The 27,790-nt window shown below is 42.2% G+C and overlaps 1 protein-coding gene across 1 annotated transcript; it reads left to right on the top strand.

The window, feature by feature from the left end:
- The first annotated feature begins 551 nt into the window (after positions 1-551).
- On the top strand, positions 552-25,874 carry YWHAG (tyrosine 3-monooxygenase/tryptophan 5-monooxygenase activation protein gamma). The gene is made up of 2 exons (XM_037139165.2): positions 552-850; positions 22,519-25,874. The coding sequence occupies exons 1-2, from the start codon at positions 764-766 to the stop codon at positions 23,173-23,175; spliced, it is 744 nt and encodes a 247-aa protein (XP_036995060.1). The 5' UTR covers positions 552-763; the 3' UTR covers positions 23,176-25,874.
- The last annotated feature ends 1,916 nt before the right edge of the window (positions 25,875-27,790 follow it).

Here is a 27,790-nt window from a genome sequence, read left to right as displayed (position 1 = left end):
ATCTGTGAGCCACCTTGGCCTGCTTCTTTAACTCGGACACAACGTCGAGGGCTATGGCCCCAGCCCGTTCCTTCGTAATTTCCCGGAGAATATGGGGCGGGGCCATGAATCAGCACTCGCTCCGACTGATACAGTCTAGACCCCGCCGGGAGACCCCAGCGGCTGCAAAATTAGAACCCACCCCCATTCCTACGCCTGCGCGCTATGACCACTGGGAGATGTAGTGTTGACCGCCCCTTTGTCCTTGATCACTCCGACGTACGTAGCGCCTCGCCGGTAGATGAACTACAACTCCCAGGGGCCCAGGCGCTGGGGCCTGGCAGAGCGAGGGTCTAAGAGGGTAGGAGTGGGGGAGGTCTGGAGAAGCTGGGGCGCAGGAACTAGGGTGAGGTGAAGAAGGTGAGCAGGAGACAAGAAAAGGACACCTACAAGACGGCGGCAAGCTGAGTTGAGAAGAAGCCTGCGCAGTGGAAGAGCCGGGGCGGAGCCTGGACGGGGTGCGCGGGTGGGCGGGCCTTAACGTCACGCGGCGTGGGCGGGACCGCAGGGGGTTGTCCTCTCGCTGCACGCACCAGCCGCAGCCGCCTCACTTCTGGTCCCGCGGTTGCAACTCCAGCCGCAGGCGTCGCGCCGCCCTCGTCTTCTCAGCCGCTCGCTTCGTGGGTCGGTCCCTCCGGCACACGGGCTCCTGCCGCGCCGCAGCTGTCTTCAGAGCCTTTAGGCCTCCCTGGTTTTCTCGCCCGGCCCGACTCAGCCCGCGAAGATGGTGGACCGCGAGCAACTGGTGCAGAAAGCCCGGCTGGCCGAGCAGGCGGAGCGCTACGACGACATGGCCGCGGCCATGAAGAACGTGAGTTTCTCTTCCCCTCCCCCCTCCCAGCCTTTTTCCATTCGCGAGCCTTTTGGACAACCTGGGGATTAGTCGTTTGTCGCGACTGCGAGGTTGGCCGCCACTCTTCGCTCACTAAGGGGACGGGGAGGGTCTCAGCAGCGAATGGGGACCCGGGTTGTGACGCGGTCTCTCCCCAAGAGTCCCTCGGGGCCCGCGGTGCTGCCTTCGAGGCCCTCCCCGGCCTAGGGTTGGGGCGGAGTCTTTCAGGACTGGTCTCAGAAGCGGGGTCTTTGGTCCCACGTCTCCGGGGATGCTGAGGACCTGAGCGGGGGGCTGTGCGCATCCTTTGTGCCCCACTTCCCCTCCTCCCAGCTTCGGTGTGGGGGCGGGGGACCGCATGGATGCGGTTCCTCTTTCTCTCCCTGGTGTCTGGGCGGCGCCTTTCCCATTCACTCAGCATGTCTCCCGGTTTTCTAACCCCCCTCTCCCCCAAATCGTCCCTGCTGCCTTTACTGACAGATCCTGTAGAACCTCCCTGGGGAAAATGTAGGCTTTTTTGAAAACCTGGACAAAATCGAAAGCTTCCTCACATTTTTTTCTTAACAAAAGGCTCCTCTTTCTCCATTTCCCAAAGCAAATCCTCTTTTTAGGAACGTTTTGTCTCTCGCTAGCGCGTTTTCATTGATTGTTCTCGACATGTCATCTCCATTTTTTCCTAATGTTTGTATTGAAAAGGGTAGGTATTGTCTTTAAAATAAAGGTTGTGGATTTATCTGGCTTGTTCAATTTGTGACATGCTGTTTGTTTTTAAAATACAGGCACACATCTGTTGAAATGAAGTTGAAAAAATGTTCTCTAATCTGTTACTGCAAACAAAGCGGTGGTGGGAGGCAGTATCAAGTCATTCCAGAAGATTCTGCATTTGTCATATTGCAGAGAGCCTAGAGGAGGTGGAGGCTGGGAGGAGTTATTTTAAAGGGGAAAAAGTCTTAAAATTTTTTTTGTTAGATACATCGCAGGCTAAAAAAAAATTGCTATCGCATCCTCGTGCCGCTGGAACGGGATCCTGCTCTCCAGTTGTCTGCGGATTCCTGCCTGTATTGCACCATTTTTGTCAGTAACACTGTATTTATCTAATGGGCTGTTAACCAGTTTGATATTAGAGGAGAGGGAGGAGTTGAACGTTATTAAATGAAACATGGAAAATCCAATTAATGATTTTAGGTCTCTCACTATTTTAATATTTAACTTCCTGCCTTATGTAACAAAGGTTTTAAAATGCATCTCCAGTGTGAAGTGGATTTAGGAGTGTACCTTGCATGTTAAATCTTTTTAATGAAGCGGTACAGGCATTACAGATTACTGAACAACTTTATGAGTTCACAAAAAGATAATGCTGATGCCTTTATATATTAAGTCGGCAATGTGAACAAAAATTGTTTAGTCTTGTTAAGGAAGGGAATTGGTTTTTAAATTGGGAGCACCATCGAATTAATATATTGTCACAGTTCCTATCTTAAAACATTTTAAAGCTCAAATACAGGTTGCACTTTCCATAATACAGGTTCTTGTTTAGACTCTCCTCGTTTTTACTTCAAGTTTCTCAGAAAAGCGAGTGACCTCGCGCCCATATCCATAGCAATCCAGTGATGTCACACACAATGACACAGAGGCTGCAATGCACCTAAGGGCTGGTAGGGAGTATGCAAATGGCATTTGTCCAAGGTAATGCAGAAATTAGCAGATAAGCCAGGTGGAATTGAGCACTCATCTTTCACCAGATAAGGATTGGTGCAAAAAATAAGGATTTCGTTTGTCCGTGGATGTCCAAGTCAGTGACCTCTAGATGTGCCTATTCATTTTGCTATTTCTAGTTTTCTCACACAAGTGGATAAGGTACGTTTGTAATTTTAAACATTCATCTTGCCATTAAAATTGAGCAGTGATGGAATAAAGGTATACATTTTAAACAAGAATACATTCTATGATCATAGTACAGGGGACAGTCTGTGTACTTGGGCTTATTGCATATTATTAACTTGGCAGGTTTAATAAAAACCTTAAAATATGCCTTTCTAAAGGGTCATTTTCAGTAAATGTTAGGGAATGAGAATCTGTTAAAAAACACTATGTTCTGATTTGGGCAGGTTTTCTTTTACTGTGTTTATGCTTCTCCGTAATGGAGTTTGGAGGAAAGAACACTTTGTAAAGTAAAGCAGACTATTTTTTGAACCTGTTTATGATGACTTGTAGGAAGTAGATGTACCTTGCACCTACCTTTCCTCATCTGTAAAATGGGTCAATTCCTAACTTGAAGTTGTGAGGATTAAATCAATGCAGTAGATGCTCAAAATGGTAACTAGTCATAAAACTTTGTTTTTTCCTTACAAAAATCCTCACAGACAATTTGGGAACGACTGGAAGATACAAAGAAAATAGTCCCACATGTTAGAAGAATTAAATTTATTTGCATTTAATGAAATTATTCTAGTAATGACACTATTGGGACCTGTGCAGGGTGGTAGTTGTAGGTGGGTGACCAGGATAGAAACAATGTGCAGTGTTTTGAAAAGGAAGAAAGAGGAAGGAAGTTTATGCTTTTAAAACAAATGTGTAGTCTTACATTTAAGGAGAGAGTTAATACCTAGATGTTTCCTACTGGCTAGAGAGTACTGTCCTGTCCTTAGGATTTTACTGCCTCCTGAGAAGTTAATATTCTGAGTAGGCTATTGGTACTTCCTGGGGTTGGGGGTGGAGAAAAGTTTCTGGGCCACTAACTTTGATGAAGTCATTGGGTTGAGTGATTGAACTTGGGTGTGTGTGGGGGGGCATTGGTGGCAAAAAGCTATCTTAATTTTAAAAGTCTTCCTAGTGGAATCAATATACTTTAAAATTCTTATTATCTTGAAATCCTCTTTTTCCTACTAGCTCTTCCAGGAGGCTGGATCAATAGCCATTATTGCTAATGGGCTAATGGACTAATGACACCTCTGTAGACTCTTCAGAGGTGGAGCTCTGCCAGCCGATATTCTAAGTCATGTGGTTTCAGTTGTTCTCTTTGGGGAGGAAAGAATACAGATAACAGTTTGCTTTTTATATGTTATTCTTCACAGTAACTGAAATGAATATTAACTGCTTTTTCTAATTACTAAAATATTGCGATAAAAGACATTGCTAAGTGTGCATCCTCTTTATTAATCTGTTGTATTGACTGCTGACCCTGGGGGGGATTTCATCCCTTAGTACTTGGAGGAACCTTTGCTTATTTATCACACCAAATTCTAAATTATTAAAAAGAGTGGAGAAAATGATGTTGCTTTTATTGAGGTAAAAGTTGTGTAACAACTAACCATTTTCAAGTATACTTTCAAGCATTTAGTATATTCATAATGTTGTATAACCATCACCTCTAGTTAAAAGCAATGATGATTTTGCTATAGCTAGGTGGATTTCAAAACACGACTGATTTAGGAATATGTCAAAATGAAGTGCCCACAACAGCAAAGCCAAAGGTAATTAGTATCCCTTTGTCTTTGTTTTCTAACTTCTAGACCTTTTCAGCCTAACTTTTAAGGAGGGGCTTAGCTAGGTTAGTATTTACATTTTAAAAAGTTACAAAGCCTAAAAACCACATGGTGCTCACCCAAATAAATAAGAACAAGTTACCTGAAATCAGAGCCAACTCACTATTTAGATATCATGGAAATTTTGCTGGTGTTCTTATGACTTATTTTCTGCCCCAAGGCCCACTTTGTGAGAGGTGATTTTCCTGCTGTGTGGCCACAGGCCGCTCATGATCACTGGGCAGCACTGAGAGTAGTGAGCGATTCAAGTGTGGGGTTCTTACATGAGGGGATTCCTGTAAAGAAGTTGTTAAGTACATTGTATTGATGGGTCTGTGGCTGCTAGAAGCTTCTCACCCTCGTATCACTACTCCTTTTATCTGGCAGGGCATTTTTCTGTATTTCTACCAGATTTCATGGGATGTGAAAGAAAACTGAAGACAATTTTATATATTTAATAGTCAAGGTGGGGGAAATCACATATCAAGCACTGTTTTTTGTCTTATTTTCTAAGCTCCGTTTCTTCGTGTTTGACCAGACATTTGAAACTGTAATTATGGGCAGGGAGTGGGGGCACTGTGTGTGTTGTCTCTAGGCGACTAGTACCAGCTGCCTTTCCTCTCATAATCGTTTTCCTGTTGTCTTCCCCAAATTCCATTTCAGATATCAGCTGTCATTTGGGTTTGCTGTGAAACCATATCTTTCTTTAAATTGGCACTTATAGAGGTCCTTGGAGTTTTGACTTTACTAATTTATAAATTTGAATAGTTAAGAAAATTGTAACATAAAAAGTAATCAACAAAAATCCCCCAAAAGAAAGCTTTAAAATAAATGGTTGAATAAGTCGTTTATTTCCATGACTTTGCAGAAACAATAAATATTATAAATCTTAAAGACTTTGCATGAGTTTTTTTCCCTCTTTTTTAAAAAAAACTGGAAGTCTACCCTGGTCACATGCCTGGGATGTGGCTGGGTCCCCAGCCCCAGTAGCAGGGCGTGTGAGAGGCAACCACACATGATGTTTCTCTCCCCCTTTTTCTCCCTCCCTTCCTAAGAATAAATTAATAAAAATCTTTAAAAAAACCCCACAAAACCTGTGAAAGTCTAAGCCAGATTTTCATCAGCCTTCATCTTGAATACCCCACAGAAGTAGATTTTTCTTTACCTGAGTTAGTACTGTTGGTGCGCCACAAAGCATTAGTTGGGTTGTGAATTGGTAAATAAAAACGAGAGTGTTCTTACATATATAGGTTTTTAAAAAATATTTTAACCACAGTTTATATTTAATATTTCTGTTTCAGGTGTACAGCATGGTGGTTAGACAATCATACTTTACAGAGTGTTCCCCCAATATTTCCAGTATCCACTGGTACCGTAGTTACAATGTCATTGAGTGTATTTCCTATGCTGTACTTTACATCCTCAACATATATCAATACTTTTTTAATATGACATTTAAAAATTTTCCAAGTAAACTCATTGGGCTTATTTCCTGAATCTTCGGAGCAGTATCTTGTTTTTTGGAGAGATAGAAAGAAAGCCAGATTTAGTAAGTAGGGCCTAGGTGTAGTGTCCTTTCTCAATGATTCTATTACTAGAACAGGGGTGTCAGAGCTGGGAATATGACAGTGACAGCAGTGGGCAGCTGAACATGTAATGACAGTAGTCGCTCAAAAGGAATCCCTTGTCCCCCCTCCCCCACACCGAGCGTGAGGAGCAGCTGCAGTGGTTGGTGTGCAGCAGCGAGGTCTGGCAGGGAACGGGAAGGCTACCTGTTAATGCAGGTTTGTTTTGAAAGACCATTTAAATTCCATTAGCCTTCTGAAAGGAATTAGGAGTATGACAATTAAGCCAACCCTATTTAAATCACTTAGATCTAGGAAGCAAAGTTGGCTGTGGTGCCAGTACTTGAAGGAAGCAGAGATAAGCTTATCTTTTAAAAATGGAATTGTTTTATTTCAGTACCATCCATTCAATACCGTGCTCCTTTTGTAGTGGTCTAAGGTGAAATAGTGAGTGGGTATGTCTTTGCAGGGGAGGCCCAGCGTGGCTGGTAGCCACGCAAGCAATCCCACGTCCCCTGCCAGTACACTGTGTACTATCCATGACGGTCTATCGGCAATAGACCGTCGTGGATAGTTATTTTCAAATCCTATTCCATTCTTCACATATGAACTACATGCGGTCTTTCCTAACGACATTTGTGTAGTAGAAATAGAAACCTTTACAGTTTAGGCCTGGCTCGTGTGGCTCAGTTACGGGTAGAGCATTGTCCTGTAAGCTGAAAGGTGGTGGGTTTGGTCCCAGTCAGGGCGCCTGCTAGAGGCAACTGATCAATGTGACTGTCTTACATGGATGTTTCCCTCTTTCTCCTTTTACCTCTCTCTTTAAAAAAGAAACTTTAAAGTTTAGACACTAGATTTTCATTCTAGGCTGAAAATCACCTGATCCAGAAGGGCAAGGAGAACTTAACAGGGTAGGAAATAGGAACAGCAGTAAAAAGCATTCTGAGGCAAGCAGAGCTGGTGGGGACAGGTAATAGTACCAGAATAATTCCTCATTGAGGGATATTGCCGTCATGTCTTTCTACAGTTTTAGAGTTGATTTTACCTTACCTTTTTCCCTTAACATTATTTTAAGGATATTTTCTGTCATCAGTATTTTCAGTGGCTAAATAATCCTGTGGATGTGTCATATTTTTAATTATTTTTTGTTTCACATATAGGCTGTTCTCAAATTTATGAATACTGCCATGAATATCTGGCTAAAGTTTCCGACACAGTTTATATATTAGGACAGAGACCCCAAGGTGAAATTGCTGAAAGAATAGCTAAGAATAATTTTTAAGGATCTTGAAACTATCACTAGTACTACTAGGTGATGATTTCTGAAAAGTTTTGGAAGGTGTAACTGTTTGAATAGGTACTAAATACACATGGTTTAAAATTCAAGGATACCCTACCACTTTCTGTTAAGAAAAATAAAATGAGATTGAAATGGGGGAAAGTTTGACTGCTACCTTGTTTGTGGCAGAGCTCCCTTTTTCTGTTTTCTTGTGGTTGGAATGATTGCCATAAGACTAATAGGGAAACTTTCACAGGTTTACAAAATACAAGAATGGTGTAATATACCCTCAGGTAGCCGGCTTCGTCATTTGTCAGCATGTCGGCCACTCTTCTGTCTATATACACTTTCCTGCTCTTGAAGCCACCTTGGGATTTTCTCTCTTGGAGCATGGCTTTCTATTGAACTAAAATTACCCCTATTTGCCATAGATACTCAAAATTGCCAACAAGATTTCTTACATTCAAATTTGGCAATCTCAAAGGGTAGTTTCTTGCTTAAAGCATTTAGTCCAGATGGCAGATAATTTAACCTTTTTCTTCATTTTTGAGAGGTGTGCTTCTTGCCCCTCAGCTTTTACCCTCAGGAGAGGGGTTGGTTGAATGCCTGGGTGGGTCAGTAGTGGGGAGAGGAAAGATTATGGGGTATCTAGGTTAAAAGAATAGAGTTCTGTCATTACATTAATATGTTGCTTCCTTTTTTACTGCCTCCACCTTCTTTTAAAGGGTAATGTGGGTAGATTCTTCTGTCAGTTTTAGCTTTTATCGCCAATCTGAGATAGAAGAGCTAAAACCCAGGTGATTTGTTGAGGACAGTGAATAAACTTGCTTTTGTTTGGCTTTGTAGCTTGCCAAGCATTTTTTTTTTTTTTTTTTTTTTTTTAATTCTCACCTGAGGACACTTTCTCATTGCCTTTAGAGAGAGAGGAGAAGCATGGGTAGGTGCTGCTCATCTGCCGGTGCTGCCCCCAAGCCCCGCCCCCACGTGCCCGGAATGGAAGTGGAACCCAGAACCCAGGCGTGTGCCCTGGCTGGGAATCAGAGCTTTCGGTTATGGGATGATGCTCCAACCAGCTGAGCCACACTAGGCAGGGTGCCAGGCATTTCTTTTTTTTAATCATTTTGCCTTAACCTTAGTATGCTACTGAGGAGGGGTGCTATGTGTAGATAGATATTAAGTATATGCTAGCTGTCTGGGCCCGGCAGCTGGGCTTTGAATCTGGGCTCAGAAGTATGGAGCTTACCAGCGTAAATGCTACCAGTAATTCAGATGAGTGTTCTGCCATTTTATTTATTTATTTTGCTACCATTTGAAGGTTCTACAGGTAAAAACTGGGTTTTTTTTTTAAGACTAGATTTTGGGCATTTGATTTATTTATTGAGGAAGGGAGATAAACAATATTGTAAACTTGAGTTATTGTAATGGATGAATTGTAAAACTCACATAGAATATATTTCTGTTGGTATTACTTGCTTTTAAACATTTTTATTGATTTTTTTCTTAGAGCGATAAACATTGATTTGTTGTTGCACTTATTCGTGCACTCGTTTGTTGATTCTTGTATGTACCCTGACTGGGATGGAACCCGCCATGTTGGTGAATTAGAACGATGCTCTGACCAACTGAATTACCCAGCCAGGCGGGATGTTATTTATTTACAACTATGTCTAGCATGTAGGTTCTCAAAAATGCTGAATGAATTATAACCTGTTCTTATTTTGGGTATATAGTATGTTTGCATTTTGAGTGTGTCTTTTCTCTGTTCGATGCTGGCTTACTATATACATAGACTTATACAGGCTATATATGTACATGTGTATTTTTAATAAATGCTGGCTAAAGACTCTCGTCTGTGAAAACCACGTCAGTATCGTTGTTTATTGTGCCGTTGCAGCAGAGCATTGCTCTGACCACAGTGGGAAACTTAACATTTTTTAGTATGACCTTTTTTTTTATATCTGTTCTGTAGATTTCAGAACTGATAAAATCTTTTGGGGAAGATAGAAGATGATAAGGTACACAGTCTTAGATAAAATATTGCAATATAGTTTGACATTTATTGGTCATTTAGGATGCATCTTCATACACTTTACCATTTAATTTCACAACAGTTTTAGAAAACGATAGTTCCATTTTACAGGTGGAAATATTTAGGTTATAGGCCTAAGAGTCGAGTGTTTTTTTCCTAAACCTAAAGCTTTTCTAAAAATTTTCAGAAAGAAGTCAAAGGTAATATGTATAAATGGATACTGGTGATCTTTTAACTATTTTCTCATTTAATTTTATTAAGTTTAGTAAATGTTTCATTGGTTGCAGAAGCATTAAAAATCTAAACTGCTGTGTATTTAATCTGTTCATTTAGTTGTCCTTGAGAGAGTCATTGTATAGTCTAGTTAAAATACAGAACACATTTCCTTTAGAATAGTCCTAAGGTATATTACTCAGTGTGAGTGTAACCTGCTTTCTTTTAGAAAACATTTGATCTCATGATTGCAGATTTTTCACATGAGTAGGTAAGTACCATAGCTTTGCTATTGGAGTCTCAAAGGTGTTTCCAGGAGGTGAGAGAATGCCACTCAGAACTAAATGAGAGAATACACCTTACTTGAAAGAAGTGGAAGGAAGCTGTGACCTTTTTGTACATAAAAAATAATAGGATCTTGTGTGGAAACATGTTTTGAGGGGATTTGGGTGAAGATCAAGGAAGAAAAAAAGGTGCTAATTTGAGTATGTTAGAGATGGTCTAGGTAGGTGGAAGAAGCAAATGATAACTGACCCAAAATCAAAAAGGGAAGATACAGTTGTGGTGAAGGATTATTGGACATCTGTGGGAATATTTATTCCACACATAAAAATGGAGGTAAGATCATTGCTGTGGAATTAGAGTAGGGCACCGAGGTCACAGTCTGGGCATCAGAGATTTCCTAGAGGAAGTGATGCCAGAGAAGTGTTTCAGGGTTGGGGGCATGGTGTGAGGAGACGGGAAAGATTGGAAGAAGGAATGTTCAGACACAGGGAATATCATATTTAGCTTTGAAATGTACAAGGAGTAGAATCTGGTGCATGAATCATTTATTCACTGTGGCTTACACTCAGGGAATATTGCAGTAGAGTGTATTTGAGGGGATATTAGGAAATTAGTCTAAAGAGGTAAATGGGGCAGTTCACAAAGGGCCTTGGGGAGTTCCTGTTTGTTGTTGTTTTTTTAATCCTCATCTGAGGACATGCCTATTGACTTTAGAGATAGGGGAAGGGAGGGGGAGAAACAGCGATGTGAGAGAGAAACATTGATTGGTTGCCTGTCAATATGCGCTCAGACCTGGGATCCACCTGCAACCTAGGTATGAGCCATGACCTGGAATGAAATCTGTGACCTCTTGGTTTACGGGACAACAATAACCAACTGAGCTACATTGGCCAGGGCGAGTTTGTGTTATTTTTAAGCTATGAGACATCACTGAGGGATTTTAAGTAGAAGAGACTCATAGTCTGATTTTTGGTCTGCAGAGATCATTGTCAGCACTGCGGACATTGAATTAAGAGGAGAGTGACAGAAGGAAGGAGACTTACTAGTGTTGTAGGGGGTCTAGTTGGAGAGATGAAAACTGGAAAAGATGAATTAAGTTGTGGCCATGCTGAATTTGAGGAAACATATAAGTGGAAATAATTAGAGATGTGGTTTCATGTTAATAAATAAAAGATTTAGAACAGTGTCTGGCAGAGTGTAAGCAGTCAATAAATATATAAAATCTTAAATATATTTTTATGTATTTATATTTTTATGTTTTATATATATTTTTTATTTTTAGAGAGGAAGGGGGAGAAACATTGATATGTGGTTGCCTCTCACATGCCCCCAACTGAGGACCTGGCCCTCAACCCAGGGGTGTGCCCTGACTGGGAATCAAACTGGCAGCCCTTTGGTTTGCAGGCCAGGACTCAATCCACTGAGCCACACCAGCTAGGGCACAAATATATATATAAACCCACTAATGACCAGGCTCTGGTCTAAGATCAGAAAACTGTGATACCTCTGACATTCTAGTTGGGAGCCATACACACACATACATACACACACACACCCATGATAATTAAAACCAGGCATAATAAGATCACCTGGGGGAAAAAAGTTGAAGTAAATCTGAAACCCTGGGGAGTAGCACGTTAGTAGTAACTGGAACGTTAGTAGTAACTGGAACGGGGAATGAAAGACGTAAGAGTAGATACATATGCAGAAAAACAGTAGAGAATGGTAACAAAAAGTCAGCGGTGTTCCTTTAAGGTAAGCTAATTTGGGTGTGTGAATTAGGAAGATACTTAGTGACTTTTTAAGAGTGGTCACACCCGTAATGGGATGAGGAGTTAAAGAATACTAAAGAAGTGTATCTGTTACCACAGATAGAGTAAATTTTCACTTAATATCAATAGGCTCTGCAGCTTTGAGTGATACCAGGTCTAACGAAACTAGTTTTACCATAGGCTAATTGATAAAAATGAGAGTTAAGTTAGTACAGCATTTCATCAACATTATAATGAAATATTTAGGGGACCTACTGTATAGGCTTATTTACAGAAACTTAATTTGAAAGGAAATAAGAATGAAGAGATGGAATTAAAGGGATCATTATTTTAATTGTATAATTGGTGTATACAGGGTCTGTCCAGAAAAAGTCCAGCCATTGCTAATATAACAAGAATGGTTGTGTGACATCGATGTAACCTGGCAGCCAGGGGGAGTGAACTGGAAAGCACACACATGAACAACGATGGCCTCGCTGTACTAGTCAGTGTGGGCAGTAGACGCAGTTGAGTGAGCGTGTGTACTGTGTGGCTGTCATAATCAAAATGACTGAACCAGTAGAGCAACGAATCTGCATCAGATTTTGCACTAAGCTTGAACATTCCTTGCTCGGAAAGTATTTTGATGATTCAGGAAGCCGCAGCTATGGGCAACTGGTGATCGGCAGGTTCGTTATGGCAATGCATTTGCTCGTGCCTCACGTCTTGTGCAGAATTTATTGGTGAAACATCAAATCCACCCAGGTGACTCAGCTCCCCTACCACCCAGATTTGGTGCCCTACGACTTCTGGCTTTTCCCAAAACTAAAATCACTTTCGAAAGAGATTTCAGGCCATCGATAAGATTTCAGGAAAATACGACGAGACAGCTGACAGGACCTGGGAGAACTGTGTGAGGTCCCAAGGTGCCTACTTGGAGGAAAACAGACGTTGTGGTGCTTCGTACAATGTTCATTGTAGCCTGTTTCTTCTTCAGTAAATGTCCCTGTTTTTCATATTTTGTGGCTGAATCCTTCCTGGACAGAGTTCATAGGTTGATGGGAAATAACAGGAGATAGGAGAAGGAAAAATACAGGAAAGAGAACAATTGATAGGAATATGTTGGGAGGGAAGAAACCTTGTTTGGCGTATTGGATTATGCTACTTTTTGGCTGTTGCTGCTGTTAACATTCATGTACAATTTTTTGTGTGGACATTATGTTTTTATTTCTCTTGCACATACTTACCAGTGGAAATGCTGAGTCATGGCAACTCAACTTTTTGAGGAGTGTGGTGCTTTAGTTCTTAACCCAGAGAAAGAGATAAGTATGGATCCCATGCAGTATTGTATCTTTAAGGACTAATCCTGTTCAGTAGAGTATTTATTTAAAAAGCTCCCCCTCCTTTGTTCAGAACAGTTGTAGAGTGGAGAGTATGTGGGATTTTGAGCCATTAGGTTTGGGTTCCATTCTTTGTCTCTGAGTCATAATTTTCATGACTTAATTTTTTAAAAGATTTTGTTTTTATTTTTAGAGAGGGAGGGAGGGAAAAAGAAGGAGAGAAACATCAATGTGTGGTGCACCCCTCAGCTGACAACCTGGCCTCCAACCCAGGCATGTGCCCTGACTGGGAATTGAGCCAGTGACCTTTCAGTTCTCGGGCCAGCGCTCAACCCCACTGAGCCACACCAGGTAGGGCCCCACCCTGTGTTTTTTTGATGGCTGTCTAGAATTCCATTATATGGTGTATTGCAATCTAAGTAGTTTGCTGTCAAAGATCATTTGGTGGTTCCAGACTTCAGCTGTTACAAATAATGTAGTGATTAGTTTCTGGAATGAAACTGCATTGTCAAGGTTTTTGAGCATTTGTGTTTTCTGATAATCTTTTCCAAATTGCCCTGTGTACATTTATGGTGCCCACAGTGGGTGAGAGTGCTGTTCACCCACTCTCTCCTTCATAGTAAGTCCTTAAACTTCTAAGTTTTGCCAAGCTAATACTTATAGGGACTGGTTTTGTACTCAATGTATATTTTCCTTTTCTTTCAACTGTCTGTTCCTTTTGACCATTTTTTAAATTATTGGTTGGTCTTAAATTCTTTTTAGGCGGTCTCTGTAAGAAATGAGCCCTATGTCTGTGATGCACTGCAGTGTTCGCAGCATCGGAGACTCCGTATGGGCAGAAGAGTACAGGAGTTCAAGGCAGAGGGCCCAAGTTTGTGTCCTTGCGCTGCTTTGCGTTAATGGTGGGATTTTGGTGAAAAGGCTCTTTTATTTCTCCGCATCACATAGAATATTCCCTGTAGGGTAGTCGTGAAAAGAACATAGGACTTGGTGGTATCAGAAAAACAGGTGCTCCACTAGTTCTCTCATCTAAGACCTTGACTATGGCCCTGAATATGCCATGGAAGTTTCATGACTCTGCTAGGTTGTCTCTCTTCCTGGAAAGTTTTTTCTTCTGCAATTTGTATCCAGGGTGGCTGCTGCTGGGTTTTAAAAACCCAGCTAAAGTTGTTACTTTCTCATTAAAATATTGTCTAAGCTTTCCAGGCAGAGTTTGGCTACCTTTAAGAATACCTCTGTGACTGGTATTCTAATGTGAATAAGCTTGAGTTTCCACCTCGTGGAGTATTGTATCTCAGCTCATTGTGACACATGCTGGGTGTTAAATGAATGCTTAATGAATGATAAGAAGTGGCCTTTAAGCCCTGGCTAGCATGGCTTCGTTGGTTGAGCATGGTCCTGCAAACCTAAAGGTTGCCGGTTTGATTCCTGGTCAGGACATGAGCCTGGGTTTGGGCTCTGTGCCCTGTCCTCGTCTGGGTGCTCTCAGAAGGCAACCAGTCTGTTTCCCTCTCACATCTACATTATTGTCCTTACCCTCTCTCTAAAATAAAAGTTTTATAAGTTAAAAAAGAGTCCAGAAAAAGAAATGGCCTTTAATTATATTTTTCTTGTCATTGGACCTGATGGGAAATGTTATATGAAGTTTTCTAGAATGAATATGTGTTTGAGGTCCCCAGGACTGGACCCCCAGGTGCAGTGATTTGCTAGGACTCAGCATGGAGTCTCACTAGTGGCTGTGGTTTATTAGAGTGGAAAGCTACAAAGCTAAATCAGCACAAGGAAGAGGTGGTTGGGGTAAATCAAGATCAGTAATCGAGGTGTGAACTTTCAAAGGTCCTCTCAGTAGAGCCACCCAGGGTATATGTTTGAAATGTTCTCTACCAAGGAAACTTCTCAGAGACTCTGAGCCCAAGGGTTTTATTGGGGCTGGTTACATGGGCACTTTCTGCCCAGCATATAGCAAAATTCAAGACACTTAGGATGATAACAGGTGTTTGTCATAAACCACATTTTTACACAGTTTAGGGGCAGAGGAACACTCTTATCTGAGGGTGGCAGGGAATCCTAAAATCCCCGTTCTCAGGTGCCTGCCAGAGGTAGGCAGCCAACTGCACAAGCAGACCCTTTTAAAGGCAGCAGTCTTGAGCCTAGTTCGTTAACTCTTTTCTGCACAGAAAAGTTGCAGACATTTTATTTAGATATGAAAGACACAACTTCAGATCATTTCCAAAAATTTTAGTGATTTTAGTAGGCAGGTTATCTGTAGACTACATGATTAACTAACTATTCAATTAGAACTGTCACATTTTTAGTAAAGGTTTATTCCACTGCCTGCGCAGTAGATAGACGCCACAAGGAGCGCACAGGTGCCCACCTTGTACCTCGTCAGCTCATTTCTTCTGTTGTTAGCATAGGGTGTCTGTATGTAGCAGTCACTGCATGTGCCTTCATCTGCCTTTTCCATGGCCTCTTGGTCCTTTCACATGTTAATGTTCCAGACCTTAGGAGGGCACCCAAAAATGCATGAAGGGGCCAAATATCATACCTGGTGTTTGATAGTTTTTTGTTTTTGTTTTTCAGTAGACTGCCCAAAAAGGACAGTTTTAGATTCACAATGAAATTGAGTAGAAAGCACAGCCTCCCCTACTGTCAGCATCCAGATGGCACATTCACAATCAGTGGACCTACTTGACATGTCATTATCACCTCCAGGGTCACAGTTTACATTAGGGTTCACTTGGTATTGCACATTTTCTGGATTTTGACAAGTTTATAATGACATGTATCACAGACAGAAGTTTCATCGCCCAAAAAGTCCTTTTTTCCTGCCTACTCATCCCTCCTATCTTATTTTTTGGATGTTAACTTCAGTTCTTTGTGGAGATTTTCAGCTTTCTAAGATAAATTTGTTTTATGTTTACTACCATAACTGTTATTTTGTAGTATCTATACAAGATTCTGCAAGATAGAATTGTATTTTAAATAAAATAAGATTAATGTAACAAGATGAAACACTGGAAGTAGCACGTGACAATTTAAGGCTCTTGGTAGATGAGTTGAATTTGTGAAGGACTTAGTGCTTTAATAAGACTTAAGGTCAGAAAGTCATTTAAATACTTTTCCAAGAATCTCAGGGGTTGGTAATCTTAGAAAAGATTTCTCTCCTCCGTCGGCACTAGTTAATTAATACCTAATTCCTTAGTACCTGGAGTTTGGGGAGTTTTATTTCTTAAAACTGTTGGTGAAAATAACAGATTTTTCTAGCTTTCTTACTCATGTCTCTGTCTTCAATTCACTAAAAGAAATTTGAACTGGAGCTAGTATTCTAAGAGTTTAGAAGACATAAACATCAATTTGGTTTCTAAGCAAAATATATAATGCTGGAAGATACAAGCTTTCCACATTTTTCAATCTCTGTAACAATAAATTTTGGGGACCATATTTGAAAAGTGCTGCGTTCTGACAATATAAACAGTTCAGTGGCTTGAAAGACGTGACCTCCCTTCCCAAGTGATGCATATCTCATATCTTTCCACATTGAATAGTCAGTCTATCTTAAACTTTTTTTTGTCTTTTTAATTATATTTAGCTGTTGAAAAGTAGTATGGTTGTGATCTCTATTTTGATGTAAAAGTTACAGATTAATTTTCATACAAGTCACTTTGATCTTAAGGATTTTTGAAAGTTCTGATTTAATGCTTGTGTTTTTTTTGTTTGGTTTGGTTTTGGTTGATTTAGAGGGAGAGGAAGGTAGGTGGGAGAGAGGGAGAGAAATGTCAGTTTGTTGCTCCACTTACGTTTGTATTTATTGGCTGGTTCTTGTATGTGTCCTGACCAGGAATCCAGCCCACAACCTTGGCGTATCGGGAAAATGCTCTCACCAACCAAGCTGCCCAGCCAGGGCCTGCTGGTGTAAGGTTTTTAGAGAAACCTTCCTTTTCTTTGAGCAGACTCTTCGGAGTTACAGGCTTTTCCCTCCAACTTAGTTTTTCAGTGGCAGAAAACACCTGGGTATGTTCCACATGTGGAAACCCTGTATCTAAAGGTGATACTGGCGCTTCATAATCTCTGTGTTCCAGTGTGTTTGAGGCAGTTAGACAGACTTTACATGTTCACAAATTGCTACATTTGGGCTCTGCAGCCTAACTTTATTTGCAGTAGGAGAGCTAACCGTGTATATTATACTGGTGAGGTAATTTGAGCTTTAAATAGTTGCTGGCTCTTGAAATAAGGACAGCATGATTTAGGGGAAAGGCCAAGACTCTCTATCTCAAAGGACTTAGGCACACTGGCTTCTCCTTGCATGGGAGACAGTCACCAGGTTGCACTGGGGCCAGCTAGTCTTCAGTATCCACGCATTCAGCGAACACAGGCTGGAGCCCTGTGGTGTGCGGGCCTGAGGCCTATGGAGGCCTCTGCTCGTTTGAGAGCCAGTCTGGGGGATTTTTCTAGCTGTATGATACTAGTTTATGGAAAGAAAGTGATGTAAGGTAGGTAAGGAAGTTTTGGCTTAGAGTAGAACACAGGATGAAATGGAAAAGAGATACTTGATATAGGACGATAAGCTAGAGATTGTGTAAGAAATTGAGAGGCTTCCTAGGTGAGAATTAAAATGAAGGAAAATTATTCAAGGTGTTCTCACATTTCTGCAGCATTTTGCTGTGTCAAGCACTGCATTGTTTGTCTGGTATAACCACAATCACTGTGTGAAAGAGGCAGAAGTCTCCATGTTACAGATAAGCAAACTGAGGCCCAGACAGATGAAATGTTTTGTTCAGCAGGTCACTTAGTAAAAGCCGAGACTCAGAAAGACCCTGTCTCCTGGGATATTTGAATATTCAGCAGAAAGCAAGAGGAGTGACAGTGGCCTGAGGGCTGAGAGTAGTGTCTCCTGAGCTTAGAATATATAATATAAAGAATTGGATATGAGCTGATAAGCCTCTTTATTCAGGAGCGGAGTGTTTCCACAAGGCCATGTGTTAGGGAGGTCTTGGCGCAGGCCTCCGGCCTGGTTTCCTTCTGCTCTGCTGTCCAGTACACCGAGTCCTAGTCTCCCACTGTGCGCTCATAGCACTGGGGTCGTTTCTGGCGGAGGTACTGTTCTCCAGCATTATAATGGAGATGCTGGAGAATCAGTAATGCATAGTGTAAGATTAACATAAGAAAAACTACTGATAACTTGAGGAAATATTTGAATGTATATTACTTGTGGGATATTTAAAGAGAATTAGTAAGCAAAGCATGATCAGTTCATTCAAAGAATGAATTGCAATAAACTATAATAAATATGATTTGGTTTACATTCTGGTTTAATTATTTTTTTGAGAGCTACTGTTTACACAACCAGTTTCACTAAACAACCCTTTTCCACCCCATCTCCTTCATAGAAGTGGAATGCATACTGAGTATAAATGATTCCTGCACAGAAAACCATTTGTCAGCATCCCAGCACATCCATGAGTAATATGAAGTAGATGCTGTAGTTGATCTGCACAGGGAACAGTCAGGCCTCTAGACAGTAGTCAGTTTAACTGGGGGTGGAAGGAGAGATGGGGGAGATTTCATAGGGACATTGATATGAACTTGGTTCTTGGTAGTTGTGTAAGTATTTTCCAGGCAGGAACATTGGAAGATGTTCTAGGCGGAGGCAGAAGAAGAAAAAGCAGAAGTAGGACCATTTTGCTACTGACATGTTACAGCTAAAGCACAGGAGAGGGTGTGGTGAGGGAACTGCCTGTTCTGCTGTGACTTAGGAAATAGTGGATGACCTGGGTCCCTTATGTTGTGACTTAGCCGTTGACTTAGTACACACCAGTTTAGATAGGCTAGTGAACTAGACAGATAAAAATGTGACCTCAGAATAGGGATAAAAAGTAACGGGGGGGGGGCTCTGTCTTATAAAATCTTCTGTTTCATATGGTTGTCAGACCCTTAGTAGTATGTATGGGGTGGCTCTGATAGCACAGAAATCAAGTTATATAAATGTAGTGTCAGTGTCTTTATTTAATTTATTATGTTTCGTGTACAGCATAGTGGTTGGACATTTCTGTAACTTAGGAAGTTATCCCACTTTGATAAATCCAGTACCCACCCGGCACCACCCACAATTATTACAGCACTGCTGACGATGGTCCCTGAGCTGCTCTTTACATCCTTGTGGCCGTTTTGTAACCACCAATTTGTCCTTCTCACTCCTTTCACCTTTTTCACTCAGCCCCTTAACCCCCCTCCCATTTGGCAACCATTAGTTTGTTCCCTGCATCTATGAGTTTGTTTCTGTTTTGGTGGTTCATTTACATCTTATTTATATTCCACATGTAAGTGAAATCGTATTTGACTTTCTCTGACTTCACTTAGCGTAATGCTCTCTAGGTTCACCCATGGTGTCACGAGTGGTGGGATTTCTTTTTCTTTTTTTTTTTTTTTTTGTGGCTGGGTAATGTTTCATTGTATATATGTATCACATTTTTACCCATTCATTTGTGAATGGGCACTTAGGTTGCTTTCATATCTTGGCTATTGTATACGAAATGTCCTTTGTTGTTACAGCTTTTGTTTTAAAAAAAATATTTTGTCTGACATAAGTATTGCTACCAGCCTTTTTTCATTTCCATTTGCATGAAGTATCTTTTTTCACACTTTCCTTTCAGTCTGCGTGTCTTTCAATCTGAAGTGGGTCTCTTGCTAGGCAGTTTATGTAAGGGCCTTGCTTTCTTCTCCATTCAGCCACCCTGTGTCTTGATTGGAGCATTTAATCCATTTACATTTAAAGTATTGATAGCTATGTAGTTTTTGCCATTTCGTTATTCATAGTTTTTATCTTTTTTTATTCAAAGAATGCTTTTAAACATTTCTTGTAATACCAGTTTGGTTTTTCTTTTCTAGGAAGCTTTCTCTTTTCTTCCATTCTAAATGATGACCATGGCTGGGTAGAGTAATCTTGGTTGTAGGTCCTTCCTTTCCCTCACTCTGAATATTTTTTTGCCAAGTCCTGGTCGGTAAAGTTTCTGTTGAGAAATCAGTTTGACAGTCTTATGGGAGCACCCTTGTACGAAACTTACCTGCTTTTCTCCTGCTACTTTGAAGATTTTCTTTTTGTCTTCAACCCTTTTTATAATTACTATGATGAGTCTTGCTGTAGGCTTCTTTGGGTTCCTCTCGTTTGGGGCTCTCTGTGCTTCCTGGACTTGTGTGTCTATTTCCTTTTACACATTAGGGAAGATTTCTGTCACTATTTATGCCAGTAGGTGTATAATCCCTTGCTTTCTCTTCTTCTGTTACATGTATTAATGCACATCTTGTTCCTCTTGTCCCAGAGGCTCCTTAAACTATCCTTTTAAAAAATTATTTTTGTTCTTCTGATTGGGTGTTTTCCGCTGCTTTGTCTTCCAGATCACTAATTCAGTCCTTTCCTTCATCCAGTCTGTTGTTGATTCCATCTAACTTATTCTTATTTCAGTCATTGTATTCTTTATTTCTGACTGGTTCTTTTTAATGGTTTCTTTCTCTTTGTGTAAGTTCTCACTGAGTCCATCTATTCTTCCGCCAAATTCATTGAGCATCCTTATAACCAGTTTTGAACACTATCTGGTAGATTGCTCGCCTCCATTTTGTTTAGTTCTTTTTCTGGAATTTTGTTCTGTTGTTTCATTTGGAATATGTTCTTGGTCTCCTCATTTTGACTGCCTTCCTGTGTTTGTTTCTGAGTATTCAGGAAGTTCTGCTCCATCTCCTAGTGCTGGCAGGAGTTAAATGTCCTGTGGACCCAGTGGCAGAATCTTCCTGTTAGCTTGAACTGGGTGCTCCAGGGGTGCCCCTCATGTGGGTTGTATTGTATCCTCCTCTTGTGGCTGAGGCTTGTTGCTGTTGGCATGTCACTGGGATTGACCCTCAGGTGGACTAGCTGTGAGGACTGGCCGTGACTACAGCAGAGGAACCATTGTATAGGGTCTGACTCCACAGAGATTTTGCTTTGGTGGGGTTCTGGTGTGGTTCTGGTGCCTATTTGGCACCAAGTCCACTATTTGGGTGTGTCATTTGTGGAGCAGATTGGGTGGTGCCCTGGTGCAGTCTGAAGCCAGCCAGGCATATTGGTTCTAGGACCTTCTGGGAGGGCCTCTAGTACAGGCCATGGTCGGCTGCTGCCTGTGCTTGGGCTTGGACGAACTGGAAGAGAGGCTGTGCTGTGAACTGTGGCCAGATTCCACTAGAGCTGGGGGCCTCTCAGCAAGAGGAACAGGACACACTAAGGTGAACCACTGCTTGCTTGGGGTTTGTGGACCTTTGAGATAGTTTAGTAAAGACTGCAGCATGGGCCAGGGCCAGTAGCTTGTGAGGTACAGCCTGTGAAAGAGATTCTGGCTGGTGCGCAGTTTGGGTAGGCAGGATCTCGGGTATTCATCAGGGTGAGGCCAGTGAGTAGTGTCAGCTGGTTTGATGAAGACTCAGATTTGCTTACTTGGGAGGGCTCAACAAAGGAGCAATGCCACCTGCCGGCACTCTGTCCAGGCCAGCCTCCATCCTGTGCCCTGAAGCCAGACAATTCGGTTCCTTCCCATGTGTCCCTAGTGCTTTTTGAGTTGCTGCCCCAGCACTGGAGCGCAGCGAGCGGGAGTGTCCGCAGTCAGTCCATGCACAGGGACTCCAGCAGCCTTTCATCTCACCTGGACGGATTCCCCACTGATTTTTACAGCCAGGTCCTGTGGGGATGGGACCCCTCGCACTTCAGGGAGGCCTCTGCAGCCAGGCCGTCCCTCTGGATTCCTAACCACCACAATTTGGTTGAATCTGAGGTGGTCGTGGGAGGAGGCGAGCTCAGCATTCACCTACTTTGCCGCCTTGGCCAGAGTTCTTGGTGTGCTGTTGCTTTTGTTTTCTCAAGGGGATTGTTAGTCTTGGGGTGATGAAGACCCTTTAGAAATGGCTGTATTGAAAGAAGCATTAATTCTATTGGCCACCTCAGCCCAGAAGCACTTTGTTCACCTCTCCATTCTTTTGTATTGCTAACGTATTCAGGCAAACACTACGACAAATACGTGTTTCCCAGGTTGCTAAAATCTCAGTGGTCAGACTCGGTCCTATCCCCCCAGTTTTGACTGCCTCTCTGAGATTTGTAATTGGTAGGATCTTCACACAGAGCAGGAAAGCATCCTTATTTCTCAAAAGTCTACTTGAAGTTGACTGTATTCTCAACCAGTACTCAAAATATTCTCACCCAGAAGGGATAGTACTGAAGACAAGGCAAGATTAGAAGGAAGCTGTCATTCTGTTCTTTACAAGAACAGACTGGTATATAAGAGATATATAAGCCATTTGTACTAGAATCCCGAGGAACAAGAGAGAACTGTTGACCTTTTGTAAGTTAGGTCAAAATTTGATTTGCAATGTAATAGCCAGACTTGACAGTTCATGGACTAGCTGTGATGGGTATGTGTCCTTTTTTAGGGGGAGCAGGGTTCAGGCACCGCTGACCCAGCTATGATTGTTGTCTCCCCTTCCCTACTGCTCCTCCCACCTCCACTCCCCTTCCATGCACTCACCCAGCCCGCCTTCTCTGAGTCACTTTAATCAGCTTGTGGATCTGTTTGTGTTTGAGCGGCATAAAGGTATGATTAACCCAACTGATATAACACCTCTTTTATTCTTTTCCTCTTAATAGGTAACAGAGCTGAATGAGCCACTGTCCAATGAAGAAAGAAACCTTCTGTCTGTGGCCTACAAGAACGTAGTTGGGGCACGCCGTTCTTCCTGGAGGGTCATTAGTAGCATTGAGCAGAAGACTTCTGCAGACGGTAATGAGAAGAAGATAGAGATGGTCCGAGCTTACCGTGAGAAAATAGAGAAGGAGTTGGAAGCAGTGTGTCAGGATGTGCTGAGCCTGCTGGATAACTACCTGATCAAGAATTGCAGTGAGACCCAGTATGAAAGCAAAGTGTTTTATCTGAAGATGAAAGGGGACTATTACCGCTACCTGGCAGAAGTGGCCACTGGCGAGAAAAGGGCGACTGTCGTGGAATCGTCCGAGAAGGCCTATAGCGAAGCCCATGAGATCAGCAAGGAGCACATGCAGCCTACTCACCCCATTAGGTTGGGCCTGGCTCTTAACTACTCCGTTTTCTACTACGAGATCCAGAATGCCCCAGAGCAAGCGTGCCACTTGGCCAAGACCGCCTTTGACGATGCCATTGCCGAGCTCGACACTCTCAATGAGGACTCCTACAAGGACTCCACTCTCATCATGCAGCTCCTCCGCGACAACCTAACGCTCTGGACAAGCGATCAGCAAGACGACGATGGTGGAGAAGGCAACAATTAAGGCCCCCCGCAGGTGGACTGGCAGCGCACGCTGATGCTACTACTGCAGTCTTTATTTTTTTCCCATGAGTTTGGGGGTCGGGTGGGGGAGGGAAAGGGAGGGACGACCTTCCTAGGGAGAAACCCACGACCTGTTCTGTCTTTGATTGCCTCTTTGACATTTTGCCAAAATACCACTAGTGGAAAGTCAGGCTAGCTGTGCTGGTGTTGGAATAGCAGCCTCACGCCGGCATATGGACTGTTCCGTAGATTAATGCAAGTGGAGCTGTCTGTCTTTAATTTAACTTATTGCTAGATAATAGGATCTTGAGATGAAAAGAAAACTTCAGTGGAATGGCCCTCATTCAGTAAGTTCTGTGGTTCCAGTAAGGATTGTTATGTACATATGTTCGTGTCTTAATTTCTATCTCATCTGTTTTAGCTGTGCATTTTTTTTTCAGGGTGTAATCTACCAGACGTGGAATAGTTTAAATCCCAAACTTGACAGACTCGGAACATAAGGTATAATTTATCCTTATGGTTTAGGCCCTGCTAGTTTCCTGAAGTTTCTGATTAGCTGACAGTATTAACACTAAATTGCAGTTTACAGTATTTCTACATTACAGCCATATGTAACATCAAGCCATTGACTGTATTTTTCTTTGCTAGTTATTTTGGCTTCACACCCCTTTTCAGCCTTATCCAGGTTCTCTTTCTCTGTCTCTCCTGGGCCAGAGGCTTGCCTGAGGAGCATCAAAGCTACTTTAGGTTTTGATTAATAGGTGCTTGGCGGGTAGCTGTGGGGTTTTTGTCTTCTTTCCTCTTGACTTAGATCCACCACAAAAATCATTAACCACTTTAATAGAAACATTAAACACCACAAAAACGGAGAAAATTCAGGTCTGTATGTCATTTATTGTATTGGTATTTTCAGAGAAGTCCTGATTCGTAAACTGCCACAGCTCCTTCCTCAGGGATCACGCTGCCGCGTCACTCTTCACTTGAGTCTTCCCCGCTGCACCTCATCCTGGCGCCACTCGGTTGAGAAGCTGTTGGGCTGTAGAAGCTGGGTGGTCGTTTTGAGGAAGTCCGTGGTGCAGTGTGTGAAAATTCAGGCGCCAGAAGCCGACTGGCCCAACAACCTGAAAGGAAGAGCTTCATCCATAGACGTTCTGTCCGATCTGGGAGCCTTGCGTGTCGGCTTTTCCTCCCTGAAAACTTTTCCAATTAAAATCATTATCAGATAGTAAATATGAATACTTCTATTTGACCAAAACTTTTTCTATATAGGTTTTTCTCTTTAAAAAATGCATAGATGTCAGAGATTAATTTCTTGTGCAGTTACTGCACGTGTTAAAATTGAAGGAAACTACATTGCTAGTTTCACAAATCTGTCCTCATTTAGCCTTAGTCCTTCATTCTCGTTTTGGATAACTCTGTCCGAAAACATGACCCATTGCATGTGTGGTCAGCCTTTTTTATAAGGTCAGTTACGGTGTGAACTCCTAAGACAGGTAACAACACCAGGCTTGTTTGTCTTGTTTAGGCAAGGAGAAGTGTAAGTGATGATTGAGGAAAACTGACGCTTGCTTTTTACTAATATCAAAATTGAGCTTACAGTTACAAAAAGGTTACAGTTACAGGATCCAGGTTACAGTGAAGATAGAATGGTAATGATACTCTCTAACATTGCACAGTTTACCCAGCATGACTTTCCTTAGAAGGTCCCCTTCCTGTGCCAGAGTGGAAGTCCCAGTTAACCAGACCCAGCCAGCAGAACCCACAGAAGAAAACTTCACAGCCCTTCTGCCGTTCCAGGGCCCCAAAGTCAGCGCCGTGGCAGGGGGAAGATTGCGGGGTGGGGGGGCCTTTCCTTGATTTATCTTCTTGTCCAGTGAGCAGTGTTGTGTCCTTGTAGCGTTTGTAAATGATTTACTGGAATTACAAAACCTATATATTTTTTTGAAATTTCAGCTTTGGCTCTGGCTGCTTTTTAGAATAATGCAAGATAAAATCATACCTGAGGGCTAAAAATGAAGAGGGAATGGTAGACTTGATATTTAAGCAGCTTGAATGGTTCCTTTTCTTTTCTTTATTTTTAAAGAAATGCACTTGCCTATGATACTGTCTCTCTGGTGAAATGATTACTCCTCCATTACTCTATTGATACAATATTGTGCATGCTAGTGTTGTATTTCTATACAGTAGCTTGAAATTTATTAACTTATACTGTAGGTGTTATGTATTCCTATGGCAAAAAAATCAAGTCTTCAAATTTTTTAAAGTTTTTTTTTTAATTTAATTTTTCCTTTTGGGGGTAAAGTTTGCTCTACCAAATAGTGATTGTAACAAATTGATCTGTTTTGGATGTTGCTATAGTGACATGCAGTTATATATTTTGTTTTTAAAAGGGGGGGAGCAAAAGAAACACCAGTGTTAGCTTAATCTTAATGTCTGGTGTTTGTCATGGTGAAATTATAGCTATTACAGTGTAGGAGAACATCGACCATGTTCTCTGAATGAGCCTTTGTGCTTTTTGTCATGTTATGCAGTGAACTATTTTTAAGGTCTAATCAGTGATTATTTTTCCAACTCCGTGTTTCTCTAAGGAATTATTTCACACACGGACCATTCTTAGCAGTTTTCCTCAGTGATGGAATATCATGAATGTGAGTCATTATGTAGCTGTCGTACATTGAGCAAATAAACTTACAGATCTGATGTCAGTGCTACATAGTTTTATTTATTGAATTTAATTTTTCTGTTGCTGGGGCTTCAGTGGGTTTGATTGGTTGCAGGTATTCTCTCCCTCTCCCCCACTCAAAGAAAGAGGTTGGATTGGCGGGGGAAGGGGCAAGACCACATATATTGGAAAGCGCCTATGTCTGGGAATTGGACTTGGGTTTACTGACCTTGAAATATCATTACACCTTTTGGACCATCATTATTTCTCCTACAAAATGAGTGACTTCAACTAGATCTTTGAAGGTGGCGTGTAATTTGTGAGAAAGTGCAAAGACCTTAGCCTGAATCATGGCTCCTTTTGATCATCGGACAAATCACTAAACTGCTGAGCCTTGGGTTGGGGTGGGGTGTAAATCTAAACAAAAACTGGTCACGTGCCTGGTTTGGTCTCTGGTGCCCAGTGCTGTTGGAGACCCATCATGTGTTAGATGAGGTGGTTCTTTGTACTTACAAATGTTCATACATATACTGTCTTGGGTGTTGTGGGGTTTTTTTTTTAATCAGTCTTTCTGAGGTGGTCAGCAGCCGTAGTTGGTGTGGCCTGAGCTCTCTACAGCCTGCTATTGCTGCTGGCAGCTGGCAGCATGCTCACCACCTGAATGGCCACATTCTGGGTGTGGGGGGTGTTCTGCCATGAGGAGGGCTCTGTCTACAGGAAAGAGTGCCGGCCAGAGGCTTCCCTCCTCCACCAGCTTGGGCACGCTCCAGTAAAGGCGGGTGGGGGGCACTGTTCACCTAGTGGAAGAAGATGGCTTTTTGGAAGTCTTTGAAAAATTGTAATTCATACTTTAGAGATAACACTGTGCGTGACGAGGTTTTTGTCTGTGGTGAGTGAAGTCGCCTGTGCGTTGGTCACTCAGAACCGTGAGAGTGCCACTGCAAGTGAAGCTGTGGAGATGGACATGACCTTGTGTGCCCCAGGTCCCGCACCTTGCATGGATAAACCCACGTGGGAGCCCCTGTGTGTTGCCCTTCTGAGCACTGCCTACTGACACCAGGCCGTTCCACTCAGCTAGGGACTCAAACTGAGTAGCAGCCAACATCCAGCCACATTGACGGAGCGCTTTTAATGTGGGAAGTACTGAGGTTGGAGAGATGGATCAGACGTCTTGCTAACAGGGAAGCACAGATAAGGGTGTGATCAGGAGAGTGCAACTTACTGAGAGGAGCGGCTCGCCAGGACTCCTCAGAAAGGAGGGGCAGCGCCTGGCAGTTGCTGTTCTTATACCCTTGATCTTTGTGAGACTTCCCATTACAAGGGCCTGGAATTTGACAGGAGATGAGTTTACCCAGAGCATTCCAGCACCTTGTTTTGCAATGACATGCTGTCTGTTGCATTTCTGTCCAGTTTTAAGAGTTCCTTAATGCGGTGGTTTTTGAATTTTTTCGTCTCAGGACCCCTTAACACAACTCTGAAGTGCATTTGTTTATGTGGGGTGTATCCAAAACTAGAAACTAAAAATAATAAAAACCCATTTACATGTTAAAATAGTAGTTTCATGAAAGGAATTATTTTCCAAAACAAAAAGTAGTAACAGCATTAATTTACAGTTTTGCTGGTCTGTTTTAATAGAGCTCAGCTGCACCCACAGCTGCTGCTTCTGTTACATCACATCACAGTGTGTAGTGGGTTGTGTTGTTTGAGTTGTAGCATTTGGGGGAAAATCGGGCATCACACCAGTAAGTATTTGGAGAAGGATGGCTCTGAAGAGTTGAGGTTCAGAAAGTTCCAACTCGCATGATGCCTTGAGTGAGGCATCACGGAGAGATCCTGTTCCTCAGTACACCTGAAAATTAAAGTGTGTAGTGTGAAACAACTAAATGAAGGTGAGGAGAGCGATTATAAAGGGGCAAACGATCCCCTCTGCCAGGGGCAGCCACTGAAGGCAGTT

The sequence above is a fragment of the Artibeus jamaicensis genome, unplaced genomic scaffold (assembly GCF_021234435.1).
Source record: "Artibeus jamaicensis isolate MK-2021 breed Jamaican fruit bat unplaced genomic scaffold, CSHL_Jam_final contig_956, whole genome shotgun sequence".
Lineage (NCBI taxonomy): Eukaryota > Metazoa > Chordata > Mammalia > Chiroptera > Phyllostomidae > Artibeus > Artibeus jamaicensis.
This window is presented reverse-complemented; position numbering and strand designations above follow the sequence as displayed.

Excerpts from the sequence above, each read along its gene's own strand:
- YWHAG (XM_037139165.2), top strand. The coding sequence starts at position 764 with ATGGTGGACCGCGAGCAACTGGTGCAGAAAGCCCGGCTGGCCGAGCAG. Across the intron at positions 851-22,518 it reads TGGCCGCGGCCATGAAGAAC|GTAACAGAGCTGAATGAGCC; the intron begins GTGAGTTTCTCT and ends TCCTCTTAATAG.